The 25,092-nt window shown below is 45.3% G+C and overlaps 1 protein-coding gene across 1 annotated transcript in view; it reads left to right on the top strand.

Annotated features, from left to right (window-relative positions):
* The first annotated feature begins 4,584 nt into the window (after positions 1 to 4,584).
* Positions 4,585 to 25,092, top strand: part of Kif6 (kinesin family member 6) — a 290,218-nt gene continuing 269,710 nt past the window's right edge. Inside the window, exons 1-3 of the mRNA XM_032900532.1 lie at positions 4,585 to 4,704; positions 9,500 to 9,609; positions 13,662 to 13,736. Coding sequence (XP_032756423.1) covers positions 4,639 to 4,704; positions 9,500 to 9,609; positions 13,662 to 13,736 — 251 coding nt within the window. The 5' untranslated portion in view covers positions 4,585 to 4,638. The remainder of the gene's footprint in view (positions 4,705 to 9,499; positions 9,610 to 13,661; positions 13,737 to 25,092) is intronic.

Raw genomic sequence — 25,092 nt, 5'->3', positions numbered from 1 at the left:
ATGTTTAATCTCTATACTAATGATTTATATGATGCCCTTTATCCTACGGACATTCACGGCCAGCAAGGTGGCCATTATCAAAGGACTGCTATCTTAGACATACTGTTATCTACTAATGAGCAGGGTAATTCTCATTACTGGCCTTGCTTTGTGGAGAAAGTTGTAAACAGGAGACCTGGAATGGGGTTAGTGAAACTTCATAGACTTGTCCCTGATAAGGGACTCCCTGATAAGGAGTGTACAGGGTGGGGTGGTCATGAAGAGGTTTCTGGGCAAGGGATGGGGTCACAGCCTCTGCGAGTTCATGTGTGCAATGACCATGCCATCCTAGAAAATACAGTTTGTTTTGTATCACTCCACCGCAAGATCAAGCTGGCCATATTTCAACATGAAGTAGGGAGGGGCTTAAGAAGTCCGGTGGTGGCTGCTAGGGGTAGGACAGTCAGCTTCTTTGGGGATTTGCCTTCTGATAGATTGCCCCATGCCCCAGGATGGTCCTACACCATATACATACCAGATGCACTCAGGGCATCAGTGGCTTTAAAACCGGGGGTGGGGTGGGGGGAGGAGTGTATGGGAAGATTTGGAGGGAGACTTGATCAAAATACAATGTATGTGTGCATGTAAGAAATCCTCAAGCCATAAATTCAAACAAGAGGGGAGGAAGTCGACTGTAATTAGGTAACTGTGTGTATATTTTCTACATCAAAATGACTAGCCATCTTTTTCCCTCTTGAGATCTGTAAAATAAAATGATACATTTTACTGTCCGAATAGCAGCAGCTTCAAGAGGTAGCCAGTGCTACAGTTGCAACTTTTCCTAAAAACAAAAAATAGCAAGGCCAACAGGCAGATGGAGCCCGACCAACTTGCCTACAAACTAATTCGCTGCAGGCTTGGCCTAATTCTTATGCAGTTGGTTAGCAGAGAAGCGCCAGTTTATTACCTTGGTGTGGTCATCTGTGATTTGGGTTACTGCAGAGCCCAAGGGTCCTTGAGCAATTAGAAGGCATCTTGAGTACGTCTGAACAAAGCAAGGTACAAATAGCAGTACTGAGTAGGAATCCAGTGGGGGGGGGGAAGAGAGTGAACTAGGAGATTTAATCACGGAGCCAGCCCCTTCTCTTCCCATTACGACCATCTGCTGGGGATTTAAGGAACACTGTCTGAGGCAAGGCCTGGGAGCCACTTACACCACAAGCAGGAACGGGGTTGAACTGCTGGTTGTATGCAGTGTCCTCAGGCAATGCTGTGCTGCTCCCATTTGGAGTGTGAACCTTTTAGTTAAATTCTTTAGGGGTTTTTGGATCCCAGCACAAGGCCTATTGTCTTTTATTTTGTTCATCACAGGTACAGCCCCAGGAGCTATGGAATTTGCCTCTAAGCACTTGGATGGTAGTTTCTGCTATTCGCAGGGCTGGGGACATATGTTAGCTGGGAGAGTGGTTGTTGCACAGGCATGAGATCCTGGTTCTAGCCCCAGAACATACTAAAAGAAAAAAAGGTTTGGCATGATGGCATATGTGTAGAATCCTAGTATCTCCCAGTAAGGGAGATAGAGGTACATAGAAGCCTGGGGCTCACTGGCCAGCTAGCCAAGGCCACTCATTAAGTTCTAGGCAGTGAGAGGCTACCTCAAAAACAAGGTGGATGGCACCTGAAGAATGATAGCCAAGGTTACCACATGTTTTTCACATGTCTGTACACACACACACACACACACACACACACACACACACACAGAGAGAGAGAGAGAGAGAGAGAGAGAGAGGTGTTAGTCATTACTTTTCTTGTGGCCATGGTCAAGTACTTGGCATGAAACAGCTCAAGGAACATTTTATTCTGGTGCGTGGTTTGAGGTTATGATCCCTCTTGGTGGAGAAGACATGGCTATGAGAACAGCTCCTGGCTGTGGTGACCGGAAAGTAAGGGCGATTGCTCAATTCTGGGACGATCAGGAAGAACCCAAAGATGGATGCTGGCATTCCACTAACTGTCTTCTTTCCATTTTCTCTCAGTCCAGGATTGGAAACTTCCTGCATTCACAGAGGTCTTTGGCCAACACTCCCAGAACCCCCTTGTAGACACACGTAAGGTGCACTCCTCGGTGCACCCCAGAAATTCCCATGCTCCTTTGCAGTCAACTCCCCTTCTTCTCCAGCCTTCTGAAGCATCCATCTGTTTTATATCCTTAGAGTTTTCCTTTATCTAGAACATCGTATTATGACATTAGATTGCATGTAACCATGGATGCTGGCATCATTCTTCACTGGACACAGTACCTTTGAGGCTTAGTCATGCTGCAAGCACCCAGAGCCCACTCTTTTACTGTATGGACTGAGCCAACTGTCTGTCTGGACTGAAGAGTTTGTTTCTCGTTTGGGGCAGTTATTAAGGAAGCTACTGTGAAAATTCCTGTCTAGGTGTCTGTGCTTTTGTTTCGGACCACGTGGTGCGGGTATGCTTAGCTTTATAAGAAACTCGAGGGCCGTTTTTGAAAGTGCTAGGTGAATGTTGTCTTACAACTGCACTTCAGGGTTCAGGCATTCTGCATTTGTGTCAGCACTTGATACTGTTAAATCATTTTGACTCTGCATGGAAACATGCAGAAGTGTGCCTTTGCAGTGTCAGTGACATCCAGTACCCTTTCCATGCGTTTATTGATCAGCCATATTATCCCTTTTTATGAATGAAGTTTGTGCCCTCTTTTCAAAGATCGAATTAAAGGAGATTTGTTATTTATTTATGTGAATGTGTGTGTCTATAACGTGCCTACGCAGGCCAGACTCAGGCACCAGATTTGAGGGAAGTGGAGTTACAGGTGGTTGTGGTCCACCCAACATAGGTGTTGGGAATCACACTCCAGTCCTTGGGAGGGAGCAGCAGTTGATCTTGACCACGGAGTCATCTCTTTAGAACCCCACGTTGGATTTTTTTCTTGGGATCCTGGGGAATCGAACCCACGACCTTCCACATGCTGAGCAAGTCTTCTGTCCTTGAGCTATGTCTCCAGCCTGAGTTTTGTCTCTACCACCTCAGTGCTAGGTGTTGAGGACTTGCAGGACTCTGCGTGTTTTAAGGGGTGCTAGGGATCCAGCACAGAGCTTTGGGCACTCTGAGCAAGCCCTCTACCAACGGGGCTCCCGCTGCATCCTTCCAGGGGTCATTTATGTTATGTGCAGCTTGCATTTCGTTCCCAGTGGATGAGAATTCACCAGCAGTCAGGTTCAGAACGGTCCATCTCTGGAATTTCTTTATAACAACATCGCCTCTTGCCCTCTCTTTCTTCCCTAGTGACCTCTAATTGCTCTGTCTCTATTTTTATTATTTTAAGAATGTTACATAAAGAGACTCATTCAATATTTAACTTCTGATATATATATATATATATATACACACACACACACACACACACACACACACACACACTGGAAGGTTCATTTGTTATTGTGTATTATCAATGGTTCATTCATTTAAAAACGGTCTTCTAAGGACTTCTCCCTTGCCTGCAGTTTTGGGACTATTGCCAATTAAGCAAACGCACACAGGTTTTCTTGTGAACACAAGTTTTCATTTCTCTGGGATAGATGTCCCCAAAGCGCAGCTGTTGGGGCTCCAAGTAGCTGTACCTTCCGTTTTCTGGGAAAACGAAAACAAGAAACAAAACCCAGACAAATGGAAGGTGGAAGTGGAGGTGCACACAGAACGTGGGATTCTGAAGAAAAAAAGGAGGTGGGGGTCGTTACAGGCTGCACGATCAGATGGTGAGATCCTGTTTAAAACAACAACATAAAGGTCAAACCTCATTTTTCAGTGTGGCTATAGGATTTTACAGTACCCACCTCACCAGTGAGCCCCGTCTTCGTTGGCACCTGGTACACACACACACACACACACACACACACACACACACACACACACACACACGTACGTATGTGTTCCATGTATTGATATAACATATATGTATGTATATGTATGTTTATATGTGTATATACATATGTATGTATATCACAAAGTTCCCAGCCACTATCAATCTGTGCCACATTGCAATTTGCTTTTAATTTACATTCTCCTGGTGAGTGAAGGTTGGACACGCTTTCAGAGGCAGTCTCCCAACAACTCATCATTTCCAGAAGTTTCACATGGGAAGCAGTCTCTTCGCATGAAACTCAGCGCTGCCCTTGCCCTTGGGCTGTGATTTTTCTGTTGGGAACCTGCTTTATCACACAATGGTTTCCAAGTGAATTCAGAGCAGCTTGGGAATCTCAACCAAAAAAGGCCATTTCTGCAATGCGTGATAAACGGCCGACTGACTTCAGAGAGACGTAAAGGAGTTAAGGAATGCGGAAGAAGTTGTTAAGGAAAGCCCAACTCAGGATTGCAAACCCTTTAACCCGTCTCAAGAGCATCTCCCACGGACATGCGCGGCAATCCCTGCTCGGTCCCGCCCCTCAGCCGGTCCTCTTGGTCCACGACCAATAGGGCGAGGAGGCGGGAACCCGGGGCCCGCGGTGCTGCTTGGGTAGCATCTTTGGTTACTGTTGCTAAGGCAGCGGTGTCTGCAGGTGGTGGGAGTTGGAAGTTTTAGGTGGTCTGGACTCGGAAAGGTCAAGGGTCAGTACGGAGTCTCCGCCGGTGATGGTGAAGCAAACGATCCAGATTTTCGCTAGGGTGAAGCCCTCGGTGCGGAAGCAGCAGCAAGGGGTACGGGCCAGCGGGCTGGGTGTGGGTCGCGTGGGGCAGAGGGCGCGGGGTGGTCACGCACACTACAACCCCGAGGGAGGACAGGGCCCGCCCACAACCTCAGCGCAGCGCCTGGTACACGTGAGCACACTCGTGCATGTGGACCTGTTTGCACACTCACCTGCGCTGTGCCCCATTCACACAGGTACTTCTTGCACTCTTTTGGATAATTGCCTCCCAGCCCTACACAGAGCTCGGAGCAGGGAGCTGACCTGTTCCAATCGGGCAACCAGTGTGCAAGTATTGTGATGCACCCTCGGAAGCGGAATCATACAATTACAGACAAGTGTGCACACTGGATTTTGTGGCATGCTACAGCCTGTTGGGTTTGCTGTTCTGCAACATTTAAGGGGTTTTGACGTAGGTTTGCTGTAAGTGTGCCATGTGTCCCCACACAAGAAACATGTCCCCCTCCTCCAAAAGCATCAACCAGCCTTCTTGAGGTATGTAATAAATCCAGAAGTTTGCCAAGGTTGTGAAGACATTTGTCCCCTCTCTCTGCCTCCAGGGTGAGCATAGTCCTGGCTGCTCTGTGTGGAGAAATCGCCACTGGCCAGTTGACTTTTCTGGTTTATCTCTAGTCCTCTTCTGGGGATTCTTGTCATTGTCCTCATTTTACACATTTTACCCTATGCAATAGATTGGTTAAGTGAAACTGCCAGGGTGTCCAGCTTGTAAATAGCAGGAGCTGACTTTTAATTTGAACTTAATTTGTTTGCTTGTCTTGAGACAATGTCTCACTATGCCAGGTTGGCCTTGAACTCAGAGAGATCGGTTTGCCTGCCTCTGCCCCCTAAACACTGGGATTAGAGGTGTTTGCCACTATTCCTGCCTTTAATTTAAAATTTTAATTTTACATTTGTATCAAGAATTTCCATTGTTTTTGAACTCCCTCCTCATTTTTCTATCTTTCCCACCGAAACCTGCTTCCCAACAAAGCCGCCGTCCCCCGTTTCAGGTCTTATTGGTGGAATGCAAGGCATCGAGTTTAGTTTTCGTTAAGGATTTTTAAAATTACACTTTCTCTTCAGAAAACAACCCCCCCCAGCTTTTTCCTGACTCCCACAGTGAGCATTCAAGCAATTTGGTTCCTATTTATGAATGTGTAGAGAGTGTATAGTCAATAATGTTTTATCTCTATTCTGTTTCAGTGTTGTGCATATATAAACATGTAACATTATGGTATCTTATAATTTGGAATTTCCCTCTGGTAACGTACGTTCTTAAAACAAGGTTATAATGTCTCTGCCATCGGCAACAGCAGTGGTCCTTTGTCTCATGAGAACATTCAGGAGAAGTTATAGGAAAAGACCCCAAAGAAAACATTAGACATTAAAAAATGGCTTTTATTTCATAGGTAGGAGCATTTTGCCTACATGTACGTAGTGTGCCACATGCACACAGTGCCTGCAGAGGCCAATGATGACCACCGGCTTCCCTGGAACTGGAGTCACAAATGGTCTGAGTTGCCACGTGGGTGCTGGGAATTGAACCCAGGTTGCTCTTGTAAGAGCAGTATATGCACTTAACCTCTGAGCAATCTCTCAGGCCCAATATTAGCCATGTGTGCTTAAAGAAATGAAACAGCAGGAAGGGGACCCTGGGAGTCTTTGCCTCTGCCTCTCCTCGCAGTCACCTGCACAGAGACCTTTTAAAGCACAGGTAATACTGCCCTTCTGATACTTAGCTTTTGCACTGACCCTCAGAGAGAAGATGGCTATGGTAAGGAGGAGGTAGGCAGTGGTAGAACTGGGGAGCTTGTGAGGAGTCTTGGTTCATCTAACTTTTTGAGCCATTAAATACAGAATCACACACATTTGTAGATTAGGCCAGGCCTGATGGCGGGCGCATCCCTGTAAATCCCAGCACTGGGTGGTGGTGGTTGGGTGAGTGGAGACAGAGTCAGGAGGATTGCTGTGAGTTTGAAATCAGCCTGGGCCACATTTGAGCTCCGTGCTAGTGTCAGTTACTACTGTATGAGAACCTGTTTTTGTTTTTGATTTTAAACAGTTGGATGAGGCGCACACCTTTTAGCTCAGTGGTAGGGAGGCAGACACAGGTGGGTCTCTGTGAGTTCAAGTCCAACCAGGTCTGCACAGTGTGTTCCAGGACAGCCAACACTTCACACTGAGACCCTGTCTCCAAATTAACACACACACACACACACACACACACACACACACACACGCACATGCACGCACACACACGCATGCACACACTCATGCGGGAGAGGGAGGGAGAGAACAATGAGCAAACAACAACAAAGACAAAATGACACAAACTGCAATTTGTTTTTTTGCTTCTTTAAAGAGTAACTGTCCTATCTCAGATGATAAATCTTAATAAAAGAAAGACTAATGGCCACCCTATTAGACTAAAGTTTCTGATTCTAAGGACTTTGTGTTTTTTAAATTCTTCTTGATAGTGGTGGTGTTGGGATTTGAACCCAGGGTCACTGGGGTGCTAGGGAATGCCCTGCCCCCGTACTACCTCCTAGTTCTCTAAGGACTTCTCAGCGCCTTGGAGAATGTCTTAATCAGAGTGCTGGAAATGTGTTTCCTACCCGAGTCGCTTCTTTTCTGATGACTGAGTGTAGAGTGGTACCAGTTGTTTGTGAAGATTTTTATCTTCAACATTTTGACTGTGTGAGAGTCTGTGGTAATGTGAGGTGAGCACAGACCCCTGAGAACCCAGGAAAGAGCAGCAGATCCCACAGAGCTGGCAATGGTGGGTGCTGGAGACCAAACTTGTCCCATCTGGAAGAACGGCAAACACTCTTACCACCGAGATCTCTAGCTTCCAGGCCAAGATACAGATTGTCTTTTCTAAGTATATGTCACCCCCAATTTGTGTGTGTGTGTGTGTGTGTGTGTGTGTGTGTGTGTGTGTGTTGTGCCATACCTGTTCTTTTCATTTTCTGTCTATCTATTAAACTAGCAATGCCCTACAGGATACAGTTTTTAAATGTCTCTTAGGAGAAAAAAAATCTAGTCAGAAAGCTTTGAACCCTCAAATGCACCCCTCCTCTTCTGTTTTCGGAAATTTTACTTCACAAAATAGTATTTTCACCTGAACTTGGCGTATTTGAAGTAAGGTGTTTCAAAAAGAATCCGCTCAAACCAGGCATGGTGGCACATGGTCATTTCTCCCAGCCTCCAGGTTGGGGCAGCAAGAGGTGGCTCTCTGCCAGCTGGGTCAACATAGGGAGATCCAAGCCAACCAGGGTTGTATAGTGAGGCCCTGTCTCAAATTTAAAAAAAAATGTGCTTTTAGAATTATTCATACTTTCTGTAAACTTAGGTAGGCTTTCCCTGGGCAGTAATATGAGTCTTACCCTCTAATCATGCATCTAAATGGGTCTAACTTAAACAGGAAGTGTTGCCTGTAAGAAAGCACTTTATTTCCCGGTGAAAGACAAGAAGTCTCTTTTTAAATTTTCTTTTTATGGTGCATTACAAAATACTTCCATTTGCATTACATCATTTGAGCCCCACGCCCCATGCACTCTTGCAAGGGACGCTGGGTATTCTGTTTCCCACACTTTATGTATAAGGGTCCTTTGATTCTGCGAGCGGTGGCTGGCTTCACACCTGGTAGTTGAGTTCAGAGTGCAGACATTAAATCCCAGTTTCTTTATAGATGTGACTGTTGCTTTTCCTGGCCAAGAAATAAAAGAGTAGGTCGCGGAGACAAGAACCAGAAAATGGCACTGTTGTTCGGACCTCTATTTCCATGTTCACTCTGAAAGCGGGGTGATTTCTGCAAGGTCACTCAACAAGTAGTGACTGAGCTTAGACGGCATGCAGAAGGCATCAAAGACACGAAAGCACACATCTCTCCAACCCACGTGACTTATCAGGTCATGAACATGGGACTCTGGGGGATATAACACAAACGTGGACACTCCTGTGAGCTCTCGGAGACAGTTCAGACCTCAGAGCTGTACCACTGTGTCTGGTTCACACACGCTCAGAAGTGCTTATAGGTCGTAGAGCCCACAATGTGAATTTTTCTTGAATAGGGAAGTGGTTCTTACCATAAGGCTTTCAAGGCTCCTCTCAAGACAACAGGGATGTATCACATGACCAAATCTGCACATTAGGTCACCCGAAGATGAGCACAGCCTCGGTACAGCACTTCGGTGGTTTGGATGAGCGTGCCCCCCCCCCGAAGGCTCAGATATCTGAGTGCTTGGTCCGGCTCTTGGCTCAATTTCAGGATGTTATGGGACCTTTAGAGAGGCTGGAGCCTGGCCGGGGGAAGTACATCACTGGGTTGGGCTTTGTGTGTTCATAACCTGGTCTTTGCTTCATGATTATGTCTAAAGATGGGATCCCTCAGCATTGTGCTCTGACTGTCCGATGCTATGCCCCATCCCCCCACACCATTATGGACTCTCCAGCAGGACCCGCAAGCCAAAATAAACTGTCTTGCATACGTAGTTTCTGGTACAAACCCAAACATCAATTTAGACTTTAACTCTTGTTTTGTTCTATGCATTTGTTTGAGCCCAGTGACAGTTCAAAGAGAATTTTGCCTATATGTAAAATCAAATGTATTATATGTATAATTATACATATTTTATGTACTACATGTAAGAGCATGCATATTCTATGTATCATATCATGCATATTACGCTATGATATTTTGTCACAAAAGCACAGTTTTTGTACTGTTACAGTGCTAATCATATCCAGGCCAGAGGTCACGCTGACATTTTGCCATTTAGGCCAACCTGTTGTTCTTGTATTTGCAGATTTATTCTGTAGATGAAGATGAGAAACTAGCATCTAGCTTGGAAATTGTCTTACCCCGGGACCTGGCAGACGGCTTTGTAAACAATAAACGAGAAAGCTACAAGTTTAAGTAAGCACCATGCCCCTTCCTCTTTGTTTCTGCTTCATTACTTAGCAAATGCTTGTCCCGTGTCAGTTTCTGGGGTCACCGGCCCCTCTCCGTGGCAAATGTAACATGTTCATTATTGAGCCCAGGATTAAAGGTGGAAATCTATGTTTGAGTTTATATTCTAGGACCTGGAGATGGCTCTGGCCATGAAGTGCTTGCCTTCCAAGCCTAAGGACTTGAGTTGTAATTTGAAAGCTGGACACAGAATAGACCTCTGAAGCCCACAAGGGCGAGGCAGGAGACAGGGACAGGTAGAGCCCTGTAAGCTCACAAGCCAGCCAACCTGACAGAGTTCCTCTGAGAGTGAGAGGTCCTTTCTCAGAGGGAAGAAGGCAACCTTGACCATGCCATGTGAAGTTGCCCTCTGACCTCCACACACATATTGTGAACACGGGCACCCATCCACACACAGATAAACACACACACGGATACATATATACACATACGGATAATAAAGAAATCACACTGTTATCGTCTCCGATTCCAACTTTGCTTTGCTCCCTGTGAGTATCTAGTGTTATGGGTTAGTCCCTGCATGAAGTCTAACAGTGTGTAACTGTTATTATTACATGTGAGGTGTTAAGGTCCAGTCTGTGTGGTACTTAGGTAGCCTTTCTCCATAAGATAAACGACACACAGGTCTCAGGTACACATGTACGTATCCAGTGTCCCATGGAGCATCCACTTGAATTGTGTCTGTCCCGAAATGGTAAAGTATTCATTCTGAAGATCCCTTATTAAAAAAATAGAGAATGTAAATTATCTCAGGAACTTTTTATATTGACAGAAATCTGGACACTCTGGGTTAAATGTTATTATTCTAATTAACGACACCTACTTTGTATATTATAAAGTTTAATCTTGAAATCTTCATTCTGAAGTAGGCAAATAATAGAGAAATCTGGACTGCTTCTTGTTCTACTATTCTTTAAAAAAAAAACCAGAGGATATCATTTTAAAATGATTTAATGATTACAAAGTTTTTGAAATTAAATTAATTTTTTTAAAATTTAAATTTAGAATAAAAATGTTTCTGTGTACATGCATGTGAGTGCAAGTACCCAGGGAGGCCAGGAGAGGGTGTTGGATCCCCTGGGTTTGGTCTTAGAGGTAGTTACAAGCTGCCCCATGGAGTCCTCTCTAAGCACAGCCAGTGCTTTTAACCTTAGTGACAGCCATCTCTCTGACCGCATGATATCAAGTCGGGGGGCCCATGTGGGTATTACTCTAAAATTACATCTCAGTCTAATCAAAACCTTGGTAGAGTGCCTAACATGTGGGAGGCCCTCGATATGTATTTGTGAAATTGGTAAGTTGGTAGATGGGCGGACCAAAATGAACTTTGTACAAGAAACCTTTCAGAATGTATTCTGAGGTGACTCAGTGCCATCTCGAAGTCTCCTGGCACATCTTGATTAGATGAAATTCCTAATCCTCAGGGAGAATGGCAGGAAATGCCTTATTGACTCAAGGTTACTAAGGACCAGATGAAAGAAGTTCCATTCGGCTGCAGCAGCCTCCCGGAGGCCCTGCAGGAGGGCTAATCCAGTACCAGAGTAGATCAGAGCCAACCAAGCTCTTTAAAGCATACTCCTTACCACATGTTCTGTGGACCTCTGTGCCATGCTGGACTAGGGGTTGAAGCAGTGATTCAAACAGACAAACAGCAAATGCTACTACCTCATATATACGTTTGCCTCCTGAGTCCTTAGACCAGTGTCTCTCAACCTGTGAGTTGTGACCCTTTTGGGGCTCAATAACCCTTTCACAGGGATTGCCTAAGACCATGGGAAAACACAGATACTTACAAGATTCACAACACTAGCAGAATTGCAGTTATGAAATAGCAATGGAATTAAGTTTATGGTTGGGGGTCACCACAAAGTGAGGAAGTGTACTAAAGGGTCACGAGATTAGGAAGGTTGAGAACTCTGGACTACCCCGGTGAATAATTCACCATTTTCTCTTCTCAAATGAAAGTTGACAAACACTAGGTATCCTTTGAAGTTAATTTTGGTCCCTGGTGACACATTCCTTTCTGTTTCATATTTCTAATCCTAACTCTGGGCATGCATTAGAACATCTGACCGGTAACAACTGTATTATATGCCCCCCACAACCTTGCTGCCTTAGTTGAATATGGACAGTTGACTTGTGTAGGTAGACATGTTGACCAGAGGTCTGTAGCCACCCTGAAATTTTCTTAAGATGCCCTCAAAAGTATTGCTTGAAAGTTTTTATTCTAAAGACGGTATCCTCTCAACTTTTACTTTTTTTTTTTTTAAGTGAAGTGCTGGGAAAAGATCTCAGTTGATAAAGTACTTACTTTGAAAGCTCGAGAACCTGAGTTTGATCCCTGGAACCCACTTTGTCATTGTTGTTGTTATTATTATTATTATTATTTAAATTTATTTATTTATTCACTTTACATCCCAATCACAGCTCCATCCTTATAAATTCCTTCTCCCTTTATCCCCTCCCCTTCTCCTCAGAGGAGGAGAAGCCCCTTTGGGTACCACCCCAACCTGGGACACCAGCGGGGGTTATGTAGCCTGAAGTGACCACCTCCTGTAGCCAGATGGGACTTCCAGTGGAGGGAGGCAGACATCAGACCACCCACAAAACTTTCAACCCCAAATTTGCCCTGCCTACAAGATGCACAGGGATAAAAAATGGAGGATAAATAAAGAATGAGGGAACTGCCAGCCAGTGACTGGAATCCACATTTTAAAAGCCAGATGGGCTGGTCTGCTATGATCCCAGAATCGGGGAGGCAGAGACGGGTAAATCCTTAGGGCTTAGTGGCCAGCCAGGCCAGCCTGCTTGGAGAATTCCAGGGCAGCACGAGACCGACCGCCTTTAAAACACCAAGTGGACGAAACCTGAGGAAATGCACCCAAGGTTGTCTTCTGTCCTACACACACACAGACATACAGACATAGACTCCTTCCCTGATGCCCCCCATGTGTGTGTGTGTGTGTATGTGTGTGTGTGTGTGTTCACCATGCATGCAGCTGCACCTGCAAAATAAACACACACACATACTCATGCATGCAGACACTCCTACACACACAGACTTATGCACACACACTCACTCACACACGCACGCATGCATGCTCACACACACACTCATGCATGCACACTCATACAAGCACGCACGCATGCACACACACATACACTCACACATACTCACATGCATGCAGCTGCACCTGCATTCGCATAAACATGCAGACACACACAGAAAAAGTTTAAAATTATGCCAGTCAGTGTTCTCCGTTGGAAGGTTCTCTTTTAGTGGGGTCTGCACTTGCTGCCAGTACCTCACCCCACTACGAGAGAACACGTTAGCACCTGAGCGTTCTACCATGCTGACAATCCTATGTGAAGTTTAGAGTGATTCTGCAGGCTGGATGACATGGATCCTCTGCCACCTCCCAGATCTGCCATCCCTGCCATTCTGATAAAGACTCTGCAGAGCAAATGAGTGTTCTCTAAAATCATAGGCAAGGAAATGAGGCAGCAGCACCCTGAAGCCAGCATTGTCAGTCACAGGAGGAGGTACCTAGTACACGGGCAGGAAGTCTCTCTTTACGTTCATGGATCGCACACTTCAGCGAGCCTGCTCCCCTCACAGGGCACTGAGTCGTCACTTTTTACATCCCCTTCTTGGGCCGTGCAGTTCTTGAGGCTTGACTCCGATGCCAGCCACAGATGCTGTCCCTCTCGACAGCTAAAAATACACAGTTTATTATTTGGTTCAAAGCTGGTGTGATCTCTTTCAGAGGGGGACAGTTGTACAGATCTTGTCAAAGCCATATTGTTTACCCACCATTTGTGAGCAAGAGTACAATGGCACAGTGTGGGGCAATGACAGGGCCAACATTGTGTTGGGTTAGGTAAGCCCGGTGATGTCACTGCGGGTCGCTTACAAACGTGTTTCTGAAAACAAGATTCACTAATCCAATAGCACTGGGAGGCTCGGCTTTGAGATAATTACCATTTTCGTGTTGCAGGTTTCAAAGGATTTTTGACCAAGAGGCTAAGCAAGAGATCATTTTCGAGATCATTGCCAAACCAGTCGCTGAGAGGTAGGATTTCCCAGGCTCTGTTCTGGGCCCGTGGCTTTTGATCTTGTCTCCAATCCTCCAGTGATTGTGGTAATTTGCTTCCATGTATCAATCATACGCTCGGGCCTCAGGGCATGAAACAGTGATAGCATTAATTATTTCTATTAATAGCTGTTTGTTTTGGACTCAGATTGGGATCCCTGAAGCAAACCAGAGATGAGGACAGACCAGCTATTCTTTTAGTCTCTTTTTAAAAGGTTCAGTGTGGGGCTGGAGAGATGACTCAGTGGTTAAGAGCGCTTTATGCACTTGCAGAGGCCAGAGTTCAGTCCCTAGAATCCACTGAGCAACACACACCAGCCTGTAACTCCAGTTCCAAGGACCTGACACCCTCTCTGGCTTCCAATAGCACCTGTGTACACATGTACACGCACTAATATTGCAGATACACACACATGAACACATAAGATCCTTTCAAAGGTTCCATAACCATGGGTTATACAGGCTGATACTGCTCAAAATGGTGTGGCTACTGGTGTGGGACACCCAGACAATTTTCTGCCTGTTATTCCAGCTCTTTCCTTGGTTCAATATTTCTTTTACTGTTCCTATTATGATTTTAATTTTCATGTGTGTCTGTGCGGTATATATGTGTACACATGCGGGCATGTGTGTCTGTGTGAGTGTGCATGTGAATATATGTGTGCTCGTGTGTGTATGCCTGTGTGTACACATTGCATGCATGTGTGTGTATGTGTACACATGTGTGCATGTGTGTGCACATGTGCATACATGTGTGTATTGTGCATGTGCAAGTGTATGTGTGTATGCATGTGCATGCCTGTGTGTGTCTGTGTGCATGCACTCAACTCTTCTTGGGAGTGTAGAAACTAGAAGTCACCGAAGGTCACCATTGAGATGTCTTCCTCAATGGCTTCTCTACCTTATTTTTGGAGACAGTCTATCGTGGAACCTGAAGTTCACCATTCCAGGAAGAGTGGCTGGCCCATGAGACCCTAGGATCTCCCTATCTCATTCCCAGTGACGGGGCTGAGAGTGCGCTGCTCTTCAGACTTCTAACAGGAGTGCTGGAATCTGAACTCAGAGTCCCATTCTCATGTGGCGAACAAGTACTTTACCCATTGAGCCATTTCCACCAGTATTTCAAATAACTAGGAGGCCTAGTGATGGTTGGTTCTACTCCTCTTCATCGTGGTCAGAGCTTGGTCCAGAGTCATCTGTTTTATTATACCTAGACATTTCCAGGCTGGTGGGTGTAGTAGTGAAATTTGCACAATGGTGTTGTACAATCAAATGCAAACTTACCCAGGTATCTTGGCAAACTCTCTTTGTGTCTAGATCAGTGGTTCTCAACCCGTGGGTCATGGTCTCATTGGCAAACCTCTATTTCCAAAACTATTTATATCACTGTTCATAACAGTAGCAGAATTACACTTACAAAGTAGCACAGCAAATAGCTTTATGGTTGGGTGTGGAAGCTTTAGGAAGGTTGAGAACCACCGGTACCTGTTGAGAGTCACGGTCCTTGGCAAGCATAAAGCCCTTTGTGTGGACTCTTACCAAGAGCAACTGGTAACCAGGCTGCTTTCTGATGCTTAGCCCTCGGAACGGTTCAGTGACCAGCCATTCATCTCTACAGAGAACATGACACTTATGTCTGCTAAATGAAGCCAATTTTCTAGTCCACTACTTCACGCCACTCTCCTGGGGACACTGGGGAAAGCCCACTGTCACACCTTGCCCTCACACTTCTATCTTGTGGATCTTGCCCAAAGCAAGCTCTTTCCATCTCACACAGTCATCCTTCTCAGATAAAATACAACCAAATAGGCTTTAAGCATTTCTTCTATAACCACAACCAGACAGCCTTTCTTTGGACTGAATTCAGGTGGCCCCAGCCAGACACCAAACACTGCTGAAAGTGCATTCCTTTCAGTAAGCATTTGGGTTAGGTTATTTTTTTTTTCAGAAAGATAGTCTTGCATTTAATTTTAAAAAGTTGTATATGTGTGTATGTATATGAATATATAAAGTATGTGTATGAATACACACACATGCGTAGGTACCTACAGAGGACAGAGTGGCCATTGGATTCCCTAGAACTGGAGAACTCGTTCATGGAGGAAACCTCCTTTCTGTTTCCTGAGGGGCTGGGGTCTTTCTCCTTTACTGACTCCCCCATCTCCAGTGCCCCCCGTGGACCCTGCCCCTTTCCCCAGCTTTTCTTTATCTCAGATCTCTATCTGAAGATGATGATGTGCTTACAGAGGACTCCAGGGTATTTCTAGCCATTCCCATTTGCCTCACTGTTCTTCCAAGGATTGATAGACGGGGAAGGCCAAGGGAAGGCAAGGCCTTCTGGGAAACTCTCCCTACACAGATGGGCAATGACGGACAACAACTGGCAAGACTTTTACTCCAGTATTTGGGTTTGTAACTGACTACCCATAACACAGCCATACTTAAGATGCACATTAAATACCCTGGGTGTGGCTGGCTACCCCAGGGCTTGCCCAGTTCTTTGTCACTTGCAGGTCCAAACAGGAGCATGAGCTCACCTGGCTAAATTCTGTCCTTCTCTGTAAATTTTGAGATGCTGTTTTATCCCAACCCTGTGTTCTGCATCAGAATTTGCAGCCCATCACTGCTGTTGTTAGATAATGCTAAGAATACCTTCACGCATAAAATGGAGGGCCTTGACGGCCTCGGAGCAGTCTCCTGTGCAGAATCTCGCTAGTTCATGTAAGAATTCCATGGAGTCTTAGATTGATAGCTCTTGCTTTAGCTGAGAAGGCAGGACACTGGGCATCTGACAGTCACTGGCTAGACCACACAGTAACGAGCTGTAGCTGGAAGACGGGAGCAGATCTTCCCCTCCCTCTAATTCAGCGTCATGCTGCTTTCATCACACTTTTAGTGTCTGTCCCCCTGCTAAACTCATGGGTGGCTCTAGTCACCACGAGTCATTTTTTCCAACCTCATTCTGCCTCCCTCTCAGTGTCATTCAACCATGTGACTCAGCTCCACCCCCCTGGACTTTGAGACGGGGAAGGCCGAGATGTGGGTCTGACTGGGGCTGTATGTAATGAGGGGGGCAAAGCAAAATTTGCCTTTAACTTCCCAATTCTTGGATTTTTCCTTCCTGTGAGCCATACACCCACAGTCTCTGATGGTCCCATAGCTCACTCACACTCAGTCACAGTTCCATGGGCTCAAACGATGGGCCTTTCATTTGCCCCTAAAATGTCTTCATTCCGTATAATGCCCTCAGAAGAAAAGGATTAGACCATGTGATTTAAACTTTATTCATCATTCATTAAGTGGAATAATCAAGCTAGTTCATTCATTCATTCGTTCGTTCGTTCATTCATTCATTCATTCGTTCATTCATTTTGAGACAGATTCCCACTACATAGACCTGAAGGGCCTGGAACTCCCCATGTAGACCTGGCTAGTCTCAAACTCACAGACATCTGCCAGCGTCTGAGATTGATGGTGCACTTGGCACTATTCAGTGACTATTATGCTAGCGATGGGTCAGGCCCAGACTATAACCCTAGCTCTTAAAACGCTGAGGCAAGAATTCCCTAATTGAAGGCCAACCAAGTCTACAGGATCGACACATACACAAACATATATAGAATTAAAAAAGAAAACAAACAGTAAAATCATGTGTGTGTGTGTGTGTGTGTGTGTGTGTGTGTTCACATGTTACCTTCCTAACAAGGCACTCCCTGACCACCCTTGTTAAAACTATGTGCCCCCCTTACCACCATGGCATTCTTGATGTTCCCTCCCCAACTACCTGATGCATACCTCATCCATGGTGCTCGTCACCGGAAATGGCATTTCATTGTGCACTGCTGTCCACTGTCTGTTGTCTCTGCTGTCATGTCAGGGACTGTCTGTGTGGATCTCTCGGCTCCTGTTGCATTTGCCCCCGTAGGTATCCAGCAGGCACCTGTGGAATTAGTGTTGTCTGAAGCTGCTAGATAAACACGGTTTCCATCTGAGCCTGGATTATACACAGAAGAGCAAGGGGATCTTCCTTGTCACCCACAAGGCAAATCACACACTTGAGTCTTTAAATTGTTCACAGCGAACGCTTTTGTGTTTTACCTATTATAATCAGTGGGACTCCCCATGGTGGAGCCATGCGCTCCCTGTGTGCTCATGGGGCTGGGGGTTTGCCATGGTTACATGTTTTGAGCTGTAAAAGACTTTCAGCACACTGGAAACTTGTTTATAAAAACAAAGACAGAGTTAAAAAAAACAGCAAAACCTCTCAGCGGTTTAATTAATAGTTACTTGCTAAGAATAGTTATTTCGGGGGCTGGGGATTTAGCTCAGTGGTAGAGCGCTTACCTAGGAAGCGCAAGGCCCTGGGTTCGGTCCCCAGCTCCGGAAAAAAAACAAAAGAATAGTTATTTCTAGGCGGAAGAGACGGCTCAGCGGTTAAGAGCACTTGCTGTTCTTGTAGAGGACCAAGTTCACTTCCCAGCACCTGCATGGCCGCTCACAACTGCTTATGACTCCAGCGTGCCCTCTTCTGGCCTCCTTGGGCATGGCACCCATTTGCACATACACACGTCCATGTGCCTACATACACATAATTGGAAATAAATATTTCTTTGAAAGGGAGATTTATCTCTTCAGAGGCCCCATTTTCTTCCACCTTAGCATTAACTGTAGTAAGAATTTACAATCCTAATAAACCCATAGAAAAGATACACGATCCAGATATTTCATTTATACACTTTATGCCTAGATTGGGCAGATCTAGGACTGTACTAACTTACTGTCCAGTCCTAATGTCCCTTGTTACTTGCTGTTTCTTCTGGCCACATGGTTCTGGTTCATGGTGGCTTCCTCCTCTACCCCCCTCTCTCTACCTGCAACCCTCTCTCTCAAACCTCTGGTCCCACCTTTCTTGCCTGACTGCCCAATCACAGGCCCTAGCCGTTTATTGACCAGTCTAACATGGCATCCCTTGAATGCATGAGGATCTGCTCGTTGGGGACAACCACCTCTTGAGGAACCAATATTTAGCATTAGAATACAAGCGGCCTCAGACCAGCCCACTACATCGAAGAGGGCAGTGTGTGCTTGCTGAAGAGGGCTGTTTCTCCAGCTTTAGGCTGCTTTTATTAGGATTGTTTTTATTCATAACTAAATATCTTTCATCCATGGCTCTTCAGGGGTTCACATGCATAATAGTTATTAACCTGTGTTCACGCCCAAGAAATAAAATTCAGACAATCAGTATTTCCTTTTTTTTCTGATTTAATCTGGTGTTATTTTAAAGTGAGAACACCAAGTTTTCTTCGATTATTTTAACTAGGAAATTTCTTTTATAGAATAACTGAATTGTGGGCTAGAGATATAGTTTAGTGGAAGAATATTTAGCTAGCATATATAAGGCCTTAAATTCAGTTCTCAGCAACACACACACACACACACACACACACACACACACACACGTGCACATACATGTGCACACCTGCATGTACACATACATAAGCCTGTTACATACTATAAACATAGTCTTGCATGTGTGTGTGATGAGTGTGTATATGGTATATCTGGTAATGCCTTTGTGTATGTGTGTTGCTACATGTGCACTTGTATGTGGAGGTACCCATGAATGTTGGGGTTAGAGTGACATCTGCTATCTTTCTTTTCCTCTCCACATTATCTTCTGAAGCAGAGTCTGTCACTGAACCTGTACTGACCTGCTGGCTAGGCCAGTTGGCCAGAAAGCCCCAGGTATTCTCCTGCCTCAGCTCCACCCAGCACTAGGATTTCAGGTGCATATCTCTACACCTGGCTTTTTCATGGACGTTTCAGATCTGAATTTAGGTGGCAATGCTTGCACGGTGCTTTGCTGGCTGAGCCATCCCCTCGCCCACCCACCTTTGCTTTCTCATGGAGGAGATTGTACTGGAAGATTTTTGTGCTGTCCCCATGTCTGAAAAAGGAAATATTAATATCAGAACAACAAAATCTGGATTTCCAAGAAAGTCACCAAGTAACGAGTTGCTTAAGGTACTTAGCCAAAGTCAATTGTAGATTTGATGCTAAAATTCCATTAGTAACTTCAAAAATAATTAAAAGAGCCAGTGTAGTGACTCAAGTTTGGAATTCCAGTATGTGTGAGACTGAGGCGGGAAGATGGCCTCAAGTTCAACCCCAGCCTGGCTTACATAATTCTAAGATATCCTCATTCAAAAACCAAGCCTATGGCAATGACGATACTAATAACAATAGAGGGTTGATGACCGAAGGAGGAGGGACAGCCCCGCAGCTACACCTGTGCTTTGCCTGTGCTTCATCTGTGTTACACCTGTGTTTCACCTGTGTTTCACCTGTGCCTCACCTGTGCTTCACCTGTGCTTCACCTGTGCCTCACCTGTGCTACACCTGTGCTACACCTGTACTTCACCTGTGCTATGCTTCACCTGTGCTACACCTGTGCTTCACCTGTGCTTCACCTGTGCTTCACCTGTGCTACACCTGTACTTCACCTGTGCTTCACCTGTGCTACACCTGTGCTTCACCTGTGCTTCACCTATGCTTTACCTGTGCTACACCTGTACTTCACCTGTGCTTCACCTGTGCTACACCTGTACTTCACCTGTGCTTCACCTATGCTTCACCTGTGCTACACCTGTACTTCACCTGTGCTTCACCTGTGCTACACCTGTGCTTCACCTGTGCTTCGGGTTGACAGGCAAGGCATAGGCAATGTCAGAGACCCATCTCCACAGTGAATCTAATTTTGTCAAGTTGACAGTTAACATTAGCGAACTAAGGCTGGAAGGACCTTTAAACTTCCCTCTTTGAGTGGAATCTGCCGCCAGCCAGCAGGTTCCATTAGCTCTGAGACTCAGATGCATCCCACACGGACAGTGTCCGATGCTGACTTCATTTAGAAGGCACCAGATCAGAAAGCCTCTCCCCTTTGATGTTAAACTTGCATCTGTCCTTCCTGTCTTCCTCTCCTGTCCACATGTCTCTCTTACCTACCTTTACCGTGGGGGCTTCCGCCTTTGGTTCTGTTTGCCTCTTTCAAACTTGCCTGTTCTGGTTCAAGGCCAACTGGGATTGTAAGAATTAGTAAATGATAACACAGGAGGGCCAGTTAAATGTAATCACAAGTAAACCCACTGCAAGGGCCACACTATACTAAAAACCATTCGCTGTGTGTCTGAAAGGCAAACTTAAATGGCCAGCATGCACTCTTTTCTAACATCTCTATTTTCCACGTTTGTGCTCTGGTCTTGTCTGCACAATTCGTGGTCGTTGAAGTTCTAATCTGCATCAGTGGGCCCAGCTGTGCAGATAATGACCCTACTCCAGCGCATTCCATCTGGGTCTCCCTTCTCCCTCCCCACCCGGTTCCTGTCCGGGGCAGTGTTATGCCTGTCACGTTGAAGTTAACCTGAGTCCTTACCCTCATCCTCAAGGTTCTGCCCAGAACATCTTAAATTTGGGTGGAGCCCTCATGCAAGATCATGTAACAGTTCTTTGGAGAAACTGGCCACAGTCAAAGACATCTGGAGGCAGCACGAGCAACAAGTAATTAGGGAAGTAAAAATCAAATGTTTGTGGTCCCCACAGGTTTCTGGCAGCCTTGGCCTGTGTTCCATCCCAGGGCTTCCCTGCAGCCACCTGTGTTCTGTCATGTGACTTCCCCGCAGCCCTTGGCTTGAACACACAGCATAAGTGCTCTCCACCAGGCCTGCCTTCATCCATCGCCTACACTGGAGACTGTTGTAGTGGAGGTTATACACTGTAATTGTTTTTTGAGACAAAGTTTCTATGAGTAGATCAAGCTGGCCTTGAGCTCAGAGATTTGCCTGCCTCTCCCTCCCAAGTGCAGGGACTAAAGGCATGCACCACCGCTGGCCAGCTACACTGTAATATTTTAGCTGAGCAAACAAGGTTTTCTGCTCTTCTAAAAACACAGTATTTTCAAATACTGAGCTTTTCCTATTGTTGCTGTTCAGCATGGAACTGAGCTGTCCCTGTGTACTATTGAATTAGATCTGAGTTTCATAAAAACAAGACATCAAATTAACTTTATCTATGTTAGGACAAACTTTACAGAATGTCTGTCAGCATGCTCCTGCCGTTGGAAGTGCGTATTTATGCAGAATGGCACTCTCAGAATTGATGATTGTCAAGTCAATGGATTGATAAGTCAGAAAGTCACTGAAGATCTCTATTCCCCAGTGAGAATATGCAGCCAAGACGTCATCATTACACAGGCACATCTTTTCCATTTGTATGCAAATATGCTTTTACCTTTAATAAATAGCAAAATTGTATGTATGCCAAAGAATTATTCTTAAATAACCTTTGGGGGCTGTTGAAGTGACTTGGCAGGTAAAGGCCCATGCATGGAAGTGGGGAACTGACTCCACAAAGTTGTCCTCTTACACACACACACACACACACACACACACACACACACACACACAATAGTAGTATAAAATCAATTATCAGTAAATGCTTCATTTTTATATTTATTTTATTAATTTAAAATACTGTTTTGTTAATTCTTTGATTTTTTCCTTTTATTGAAAATAGACTTCATCACACAATATATTCTGAATTATGGTTTCCACAACCTGGTATCTTGTTAATTCTTTGAAAAATTCATGCAGTGTATTTTGATCCAATTTGCCCCTTCTGTCCCAAGTCTTTCCACCGTCTCCACTCTCAACTCCCAACCTACCCAACTTAAGAATTCTTTTTGCAGAAACCCACTGGTTCCAGTTACCTATATAGCCTGAGGCTGTACAAGCTGCTTGGGTCAAAAGGGGTCAGCAGCAGGAATGTTGAGGAAGTCTGGATCTAGTCAGTCCTGTGTCCAATGACTCTTCCCATGCCATGCACTTTCTCTGGCTTCTGACCCTCTCTCCTCTTCAGTCCTGCCACCCTCCTGGACCAGGCTCTCCTCACCCGCCATGCCGATGCTGCTCCATGGCTTACAGGGTCATGTCTGAGTTGACCTCATTTTCAGAACACAGGCACCTTCAGTGTGACGCCATACCGGAAACTCCTTTGAATAGGCTCTAAACCCTGTCCTCGGAGTTTTCTCTACCTGATCTGGGTTTCCTGCAACAGCTCCCTTTCCAGTTCTAATTTCAGTGATCTGGGTCTCCTTTGTCTCTGGGTTAATTTGGCTTAGGATTTGCCAGTCTTATTTATCTTTTCATTGATACTTTGTATTATTGTCTTGTGTGGGGTTTTTAGCTCACTCTGTTTGACCCTGATCTTGGTTCTCTCTCCCACTCTGTTGTTTGTTTTGACAAGTGAGGTGAGATATGCTATTTCAATGTGTGTGTATGAGAGATTCTCAAACATAAAGAAATTTGAAAAGATAGTCTAGAACATGTAACCATCTGGCTTTCGAGCTGCACAGCAGCCCCTCTGCTCGCTCCTAAGATTATGGTTGTAGACGCTACATCATGAAGTGTACGCTAATGCAAAATTAAAAATATCCCAGCGGTGCAAGCCTCCCCCAGGGGATGCCATTCAGAATTAGGTGTACTTATCCGCAATGACTGGACAGTCCCCCTTTCCTCCTTGTACCTTTTATTCTGGGAAAGAAACGTGCAGCTTTGGGGTATGCATCTCTGTGTGCCCAACAACACTTCCTTCAGGGGCTTGACTTGGAAGCAGGTACCCCAGCAGCTTCTAAGGGAAGGTAAGAGGAGCCTCTGTCTGTGCCCAGAATACTTCTCTCCTCCCCTCCTCCCAGACTATAAGAAATGGAAGGATTCTCTCTTCCTAGTGTTGACCTGGCAACATGAAGATGTGGCTGTGTTGACTGCGAGCGTCCGTAGAGCTGGGTGCATCTTTACGATCATGAGTGTCCACGTGACATGGTGGACGATGCGTGCTCTCTTCAAGCCGTCACGTGATTTCAGTGTGCTAAGAGCTGAAGCTGCGTCTGTGCGTTTGGGTTCCTGCAGTGTGGTTCTTGCCTGCTTTGGGTCCTGTCTGCTTTGGGTCCTGTATGCTTTGGGTCCTGCCTGCTGATTCCCGCATTTCCTCCTGCTCCTTCCTTCTTTCTGGGCTCTGTGCTGGGGTTTGTGTCTTCTTTCTGCCCTGCCCAGCTAAAATAAAGCTGCCATGGTCCCGCATGTTTGTGTGGAGCACAGCCTGTCACAGTGCCTGCCCTTGTGATCTTTAACTATGGCGCTGCTGTTGGTTACACCTGCAGCACATGGTTCCTTGATACTGAGCTCCAAGCACCCATTGTTGCCTGCCGCCCTATGCTGTGTAGGCTGCTCCTAGATGTCGTATGCAGCAGTTGAGACCTTTTCCAAGGCACCAGTTCCAGAAGCCTAGCTTTATAATGGCTTCTTGATTTTTAGCTTCCAATAAATGCACAACCCCATATTGATTCCCTTGGGACCTTCGGATCATTATAATCTTATAGACTAAGCTCTGGAAACCATGCAGGCCTTAGCTATACACCAGCTTTAACCTGCAGTAAGAGGTCCAGGACCCCAGAGAAGGCTCATGACTCAGTGCCCTAGTTACAAACAGCTCACGTGACTGAGGCTCTTTGGAGTTTGGGTGGCTTTTCTGGAGCGAGGTCCTGCTCTTAACAAAGTCGATTCCCCATCATTTTGTCTAAACTTCTCTGCCATCCATGACTCCTCTTGACTGGAATCCCTTTTTGATATCGCTTCAGGCTGAAACAGTCCAAACAGAGAGAGTACTGGACCAGAAATTCAAACCTGGGAGTTAAAAACAAACCATCTCTCTCTCCTTAAACTGGTTATGTGGCTGTTGCGCTAGAGTCCTTCTGAGACGCACTGTCTGAGGCTGCAGATAAGGAGCCAAGCGCTCACAGCCTTATCATGTGGTTTGATAGCTAACATCTTGTCCATCAAATATTTTTGCATGAATAAAAAATAGTGTTAATATTGTTGAACTCAAACAAAAGGGCAAAGCTAGAGTGGTGTCTACACCAGGGGCAATCTTCCTGGAAAACAATGAAAAGATGCGGTGGTTGATAGCCTTTGTTTAAGAAATGCTACTTTTTGTGTAATTTGAGATTCAAACAGCTCTATCAAGCTAAGTCCCTTACAAGTATGGTTCATTCCATTGTCTCACAAAGATCTACGAATTAGATATCATGTTGAGTCATTTCGTTTACTGTCACGAAAAAAGCTCTTTTATCTTCCATCCAAATAAGAAAGAACGTTTAAGTCCAGAAATGTTTTACATTCCAGTCCTCGTTATAAAAGAACACAGTTTTTAAAAAGTTGGCTAGCCCTTAGAAATTAGTTAAGGCAAAAATAACTTTATATGGTCGATGGTTGCACCTCGTTCA

This window comes from Rattus rattus, chromosome 4 (genome assembly GCF_011064425.1).
Source record: "Rattus rattus isolate New Zealand chromosome 4, Rrattus_CSIRO_v1, whole genome shotgun sequence".
Classification (NCBI taxonomy): Eukaryota; Metazoa; Chordata; class Mammalia; order Rodentia; family Muridae; genus Rattus; species Rattus rattus.
Note: the sequence above shows the minus strand (reverse complement) of the source record. Positions and strands in the feature narration are given on the sequence as shown.